Genomic DNA, 7747 nt, shown 5'->3' with positions numbered 1-7747 from the left:
AGGAAACTTATTGATTGCACATATTCCGACGTTATGTTCAATGTATAGGAAGAGCTGAAAAATATCAGACCTCTTAGTTGACTGCTTCACCACTATTACTATTACTGGAGGCTCATCAATATTAAGACGATAATAACAAGTTAAAATATAACTTTTTCCACAACCAAAAATCACTTTACAGTCTTTGATACATTTTTATCCTGCAAACTTTAGGCTATATTATATTATCATTGGTTACTAGATTCATAAAATTTGAACAAAAAATGCAAGCAAGTGAATTTTTGCATACTAAATCCAATTTAAATTAGAACCATATCACAGAGAGCGAGGAGCATCCAGTCGGATCAAAATTTTGCGCAGTAATCTTAGACGCAAAAGGGGTTTGAAAAACTTTGTTCGAAGTTGATGCAATCAAATTTAAAATTTCCCATGCAACCCCGATCCTACTGATTTGATGAGCCTGCTTCAGTTTTGTTAAGATTATTTTTTCTGTTTTTTATCACTTCCTGTGAGATACCCGGAACCGGTTCCAAGACAGTACATACATACATATTGTAACAAATATGAACTGAGGTTGTTTTCTTAATAACTGTTCAATAGGTTTTCTGAATAGCCGCGAATTGATGTGTCGCATGCATAGATTTGATACATTTTACATTTTGGCCATTCTGGCGGGACATACACAACCGGTTATGGAACACTACCGGTAGTCTCTAATGTGATCTGAGGCTATTTTCTTGTAAACCATTCATCAGGTTATTGAAAAAGCCGTGATTTGATATGTCACATGCAAGGGTTTCTTTTATTTTTACATTTGACCAATTCTAGCAGGACTACCGGAACTGGCTCTGGAATACTACCGGTAGTATCTGATGTGATCAAAGGCTGTGTTCTTGCAAACCGTTCATCAGGTTATCAAAAAAAAAAACCGCGAATTAATGTGTAGCATGCATGGGTTTGGCTCTCATCTACATTTGACCATTTCCGGCGGGACACCCGAAATCGGTTCCGGAATACTATTGGTTGTCCCAAAGATGGCCTGAAACCATTTTCTTGCTAACTGTTCATTAGATTAATTTCATTTGGTTGACTTTCATACATGGTCACTTCCGGCGGGACATCCGGAACTGGTTCCGAAACACTATCGGTAGTCTCTGCTGTAATCTAAGGCCATTTTTCTGCTTACCGTTCATCAGGTTATCTAAAAAGCCGATATTTGATGTGTCGCATGCATGGGTTTGGCTCTCATCTACATTTGACCACTTCTGGCGGGACACCCGGAATCGGTTCCGGAGTACTATTGGTTGTTCCAAATATGGTCTGAAACCATTTTCTTGATAACCGTTCATCAGGTTATCTAAAGAGCCGCGATTTGATGTGTCGCATGCATGGATTTCGTTCACTTGCAAATTTGGCCACTTCCGGTGGGGCACCCGGAACAGGTTCCGGAACACTACCGGTAGTATCTGCTGGATCTAAGGCTATTTTCCTGCTCACTGTTCATCAGGTTATCGTTAAAACCCGCTATTTGATGTGTCGCATGCATTGATTTGGCTCACTTTTATATTTTGCCACTTCCGGTGGGACATCCGGAACCGATTCCGGAACACTACCGGTTCAGATATGGCTTGAGATTATTTTCCTGCTTACCGTTCATCAGGTTATCGAAAATGCCGCGGTCTGATGTGTCGCATGCATGGTTTTGTAGCATTTTCATATCTGGCCACTTCCTGGGGTACCGGTCTGGAACACCTAAAAAGTGATGTGAGTTTTTTGTACACGCACATACTCACACACACACATACACACATACACACATACAGACATCACCTCAATTCGTCGAGCTGAGTTGATTGGTATATGTGACTGGACCCTCCGGGCCGTCTATCAAAAAGTCATTTTTGGAGTGAACATATAGCCTTTCCAGTACACTTAGTGTACGAGAAAGGCAAAAACATTAATGAAATGTCTGGTGGGATGGTTAAATCACCTGAATATCACGCCGAGGATCTGGGATCGAATCCCACTCCTGACAAACTCACAAAATGTGAGTTCTTCCTTCGAAAGGAAAATAAAACGTGGGTCCCGAGAGATAAACTAGCCGAGGACTAAAAATCTCGTTAATAAATACAGATACAGAAAAAAAACGTTCATGGTAATCTTCAAACATTTCTCCGTGGATTTATTCAAAAATTTCTTCTGGTGGTAAAACATCCTGGTAGAAATTCCCCCAACGCTTGTTTCTGAAAATCTTCCGGAGAATTTTTAAGATTTTTTGCCATGCACGGAGATTCTCTGAGAGTTCAGTCAGGAGTTCTTCCAGGAATTTCATTAGAAAATTCTTGCTTTCCTTCAGAATTTTCTCCAATTTTTTTTTTGGACTAATTAAAAAACTCATCTATAAAACCTTCTTCCATATATTCCTTTTGAAAGTTGTTTTGGAACATCTTATACACTTTATATTTCATGGATTGCTTCATTTCCTCTAGTGGATTATCCAAACAATTCCCTAAGAATTTCTCTAGAAAAACTCTGCTTCCTCATAAATTCCTGCACAGATTCTTTCATATATTCATAAGAGATTTTTGTTTAGGAATCATCCACGGATTCCTCCAAGAAAATCAATAGCATAGAATTTTTTTTTCAGCAATTCTTCCAGAAATCCGTTTTGAAATTTGCCTGAAGATTCCTTTCAAAATTGTTCCAAGGATTCCTTCAGATTCAGAAAGAAAATATTACCTAAAAATTTCTCCATGAGTTATTCTGAAGCTCCACAGGGGATTATATTAGAAATCCTTCAAAGAATTCGTTAAGAAAATTCTTCGAAAATTTCGGCAGAGATAGCTTCAGAGTTTTCTATAGATATTTCATGTGAAATAATTTCAAAGATTTTTTCAACAATTTTTCAGAAATTCCTACACGTATTTTCCAAGAAATATGTCAAGGCTTTTCCTTTAAGGATAACTTTGAAAATGACTATGGATTTTTGAGGAGTTTAATCAAAAATGTTTCCTAGGAATGATCACCGATTTTTTTTTAAACCCCTCAAGAATTTTGTCTGTGGATACTTACAAAATCTTGACGAGGCGTTTCTCCAGGAATTGCTGCAAGAATTCCTCCTGAATTACGTACATAGATTGCTCCAGGAATATTCTTGGAAATTTAAAAAAAAAAAGATGATAAAAAATTCAAAAAGAATCCGAACCGATGTATCTGCAAGAATTCTTGATGGAATTTCTATAATAATTTCCAGAATAATCCCTGTGGAAATCTCAGAAAGCACTCTAGAGGAATATCTGAAAAAGTTCCAAGTAAATTTTTAAAAGAACTACCAAAGGGATTTCTGTTGAATTTTCTGAAGATACACCAGAAGAAACTCCTCCAAAAATCCAAGGTGGAATTCCTAGAAAACTCATTAAACGACTTAAAATAATTCTGAATAAAAATTATTGGATGGATTTTTGGAGGAGTTTCCTCAGGTACTTCTCCAGAAAATTCATCAAAAATCCCTCTGGTAGTTCGAAAATTTACTTGGAAATTTTAAGATATTCCTCTAGAGTACTTCCTAATTCTAGCAGCAACTTCGGCCTGGATTCTTTTTGAATTTCGCTAATAAATTCCTTCGGATTTCTAGGGATTTCTCAAGACATTTTAGTAAGGGGATTTCTTTAATAGTTGGGGTTTATAAGGGGTAATTCTCGCTGAGACCGGCCCACTATTTACACCTTGTCTTCAAAAATGTTTAAAGTGCCGATTTTCTGAAAGCTTTCTGAAAGTTTCTCCAAAAACCACCTCAAAACAAACTGTTGTTGAAAAGAGGAAAGATAGAGCTACTATTTAAAATAATAAAAAGTTAGGTCGGCCATATCGATTTTGGCCGCCATCTTGGATTTTTATACCAAAACATTTTTTTCACCATGAGGGCAACCACGGATTTTCAAAATTTTTGCATCAATTGAAAGCTGAGACATTTATACATAACATATCAAAAATTTAGAGATGTCTTTTTTTCATATCAAAAGTTTTCTGCAGTTTTGTAAATTAAGCCACGTTTTCTCCATACATTTCCATGCGCACCGGCAACGACATGCAACGGCATCCGAGTTTACGCCTGCATGTATACACAAAGGCGCGTGCCGCAAAATTTGGCCAAATCGGAGGTTCGTTTCCGTTTTTGACTGTTTCTCAATGATGCGGGCATTGTTTTCATAACTTTTATAGTGTTTTGAAAAGTTTAAACCTTCAGCTTTCCATTAGTGGACTCAGAATTTAAATTCGCGTACGTGAACACTGCGAAATAACGCTGCATTTATTTAAATGGCTGGCACCGGGGCCAGTGCGCAAAAGTGGCAGGATTTACAAAACGGCAGATAACTTTTGAAAGAAGAAAAAGACATCTCTAATTTTTTTTATATGTTATGTATAAATGACACAGCTTTCAATTGATGCAAAAATTTTGAAAATCGGTGGTTGCCCTCATGGTGAAACAAATGTTTTGGTATAAAAATCCAAGATGACGGCCAAAATCAATATGGCCGACCCAACTTTTTATTATTTTAAATAGTAGCTTTATCTTTCCTCTTTTCAACAACAATTTGTTTTGAGGTGGTTTTTGGAGAAACTTTCGAGTTATAACGGTTTAAGTGAGCCACCATTTGACCAAAATCGAGGGGTCTGCAAAAAATGTTGTGGCTCCAACTAACGGGGGGTCCATCAATTTGAGTAACCAAATGCATTTTTCTTACTTTTTTAGCGAGGGCTTTCAAAAAATCGGCACCTTAAACATTTTTGAAGACAAGGTGTAAATAGTGGGCCGATCTCAGCGAGAATTACCCAAGAGAGTTTTCCAAAATTTCTCCAAAAATGTCTTCATAAATCTCACAACGATTACTTCGCAATTTTTTTTCTATCTTTGCTATCGCTTTGCTATTGCTATTTTTTGCTATCGCCATTCGCAAGGGACTTAAATTTCATGCCCTGCCGGATTACAACCTGAATATCATCGAAGCAGTCTGCATCGAGTTGCTAACACCTGATGGACACATCGATATAATCGCTGCCTACCTAGGGGCGGGACAGCTTCTAATACCGACTCTAATACCGTCTAATAAATATTAATGTCCTAATCTTCACCGTTCACCGAACCATTTTTTGGTTAGTATGTCATGACTTTTCATGCAACAACCAACTGTCACGAAGACGCGAGGTGAAAATATAATTTGTCTGTGTATTTTCTACAATTTGTTCTATTGAAAAATTTAAATAATTCCTTTCCATTATTTTAGCTGTGACAACAATTTGAGCTTCAACCTACATCGTCGGGGTCGTGGTCTTCCGAAAGCAAGGGATGTGCTTTCATATGAAATCAACTCATATGTGGCTCCTGAACAAATTAGGATGAACGAACATATTTTACTATTGGATGCATACTAGAATGTTCAATAAATATAAAATGGAGCGTAAGACAGACGTTTTTCATTTTTCTCAATAGATCAGTTCAGTGGTTTTTTGTGAGTTGTTTTGAGCTGGGTTTGAGTTCCAAACTGTTGAGTCAGAGTAATTGCAAATTTTGTAACTAATATTCTCCAGTGGTGTGGCCTCGGTATGGTATCAGATCCAAGATCAGATCTTCGGATAGATCGGTTTAATTACATGGATTACGGATAAACTTTGCGTAATAAACGTATGCACGGATACTATTACTGTGATCACTGCATTTTGGTGATCATGTCCTCCAGCGATGTGCGTAAATCCGAAGTATGCGTTTGATGTGAGAAATTCGTTATTGGAGCGATATTTTATCGATTACGGTTTTCTGAATTATTAATTTATACACATTAGTGGGATAACAGCACAATGATTAGTTTTTTTTTTCTTTTGCTGTCATTCCATATCAATTCAGTCCAATCAGAGTGGCTTACTTTGTTCGAATAAGGTTCGGCTTTGGGATTAATATTTCCTAATACTGCTAATATCGCTAATTTATATTAGAGCTGTCCCGCCCCTAGCTGCCTACTGTCCGCTACAGTCCAAGCCCTCGGATGGTAGTGCCAAGCGACTGAAGAACGATATCCAGAAGTTGACTCGTCGGCAAGGTAGGTTTATTCTTGCTGGCGATCTGAATGCACGCCACTCGATGTGGGGTAATGCGAGGAACAACAGGAATGGTGTGGTGCTTGCCGAGGCCCTACAGGCAGGGCACTATACCGTTCTACACCCGAATTCACCGACATACTTCTCATCAGCCGGAGTCGGTTCCACTCTGGACATTGTTATTACCAACATAGCTGACAACTGCATCAATATCCAAGCCATCACTAAACTATCTTCAAACCATCTACCGATGGTTTTCGAAGTGGAACGTGAAATCAACCGTAGACAACTGCACCAGCGGAGGAATTATCACCGTGCGAAGTGGCCCCAACTGAAACGATTCGTAGAGGATCGGATCGCCGAGAACCCAGCTCTCGTGATCAAAGACGACATCGACAGCGTTCTCCAAGAAATCACCAATACCATTGGTGAAGCGGAAGCCCGGTTCATCCCTACAACTCCAATAGTAAGTAAGGAAGTTCACAAACATTGATCCGATGACAAAACGAATCATCTCTCTACGTAACTGTATAAGAAGTCAATTTCAAAGAACCCAAAACCCATCCCGTGAAGTTCTGTATAAAAAACTCAACAAAATCATTGCCTCTAGAATCCAAAAACTTAAAAATAGACAGTTCTACAATGACATTAAAGCTTTGCCCAACTACTCCAAGCCCTTCTGGCGTCTCGCTAAAGTGTTGAAAACAAAACCTAAACCCGTTTCACCACTCAAAGACGAAGATAAAGTTTATGTAACAACCGAAGAAAAAGCCAATCTAATTTAAAAACAGTTCCTGGTCTCGCATAATCTGGGTCGGGACATGGTCAGTCCGATGAAACCGTCAGTATAGGCCAGCGTAAACCACTTGACCAACCTGCCTAATCATTTCCCTGATGATCATAGAGCAACAGCAAACGAACTCAACAGCTACATCAAGTGCATGCGGAACATGAAGGCTCCGAGATTCGATGGAGTATTTAACATTGTTCTCAAGAACCTTGGACCCAAAACGATAACCACTCTGGTCAACGTCTTCAATCGATGCCTGGAGATCGGGTACTTCCCATCCGGATGGAAGCTCTCTAAGGTGGTTCCCATCCTTAGGCCGGGGAAGGATCCCACCAGGTCGACCAGTAACCGACCAATCAGTTTGCTCACGTCAATAAGCAAATTGTTTGAGAGAGTAATCTACCGGAGACTAATGGTCCATACGGAGGACAACAACATTCTATTGGACGAGCAGTTCAGATTCAGGAGCGGTCATTCGAGCGTCCACCAACTCCAACGGGTGACGAACCGGATCAGGCGATCGAAGGAGTTGTCTAAAACAACAGTGATGGCGTGATGGCCTTGCTGGACATCGAAAAGGCCTTTGATAATGTATGGCATCACAGCCTGACACATAAGCTGATGCAGCAGAATTGTCCGACCTACTTAGTGAAGATGATCACCAACTATCTCCAAGGAAGGATATTCCAAGTAAGCGTGTCCGGAGCGCTTTCAGACCCCTACCCTATCCCTGGTGGAGTACCGCAGGGCAGTATTCTGGGTCCGATGCTATACAATTTGTATACTTCGGACATATCGCCGCTACCCTCTGGGAGCACTCTTTCGCTATTTGCTGATGACTCATCAATAAGCTATACCGGAAGA

The 7747-nt window shown here is 39.4% G+C and overlaps 1 protein-coding gene across 1 annotated transcript in view; it reads left to right on the top strand.

Moving 5' to 3' along the window:
* The window catches only part of LOC134291056 (uncharacterized), a 31687-nt gene extending 24267 nt beyond the window's left edge, over nt 1-7420 (top strand). Inside the window, exons 2-5 of the mRNA XM_062858336.1 lie at nt 6009-6559; nt 6885-6934; nt 6998-7227; nt 7338-7420. Coding sequence (XP_062714320.1) covers nt 6009-6559; nt 6885-6934; nt 6998-7227; nt 7338-7420 — 914 coding nt within the window. The remainder of the gene's footprint in view (nt 1-6008; nt 6560-6884; nt 6935-6997; nt 7228-7337) is intronic.
* The last annotated feature ends 327 nt before the right edge of the window (nt 7421-7747 follow it).

The sequence above is a fragment of the Aedes albopictus genome, chromosome 3, assembly GCF_035046485.1.
Source record: "Aedes albopictus strain Foshan chromosome 3, AalbF5, whole genome shotgun sequence".
NCBI classification, from domain to species: Eukaryota; Metazoa; Arthropoda; class Insecta; order Diptera; family Culicidae; genus Aedes; species Aedes albopictus.
This window is presented reverse-complemented; position numbering and strand designations above follow the sequence as displayed.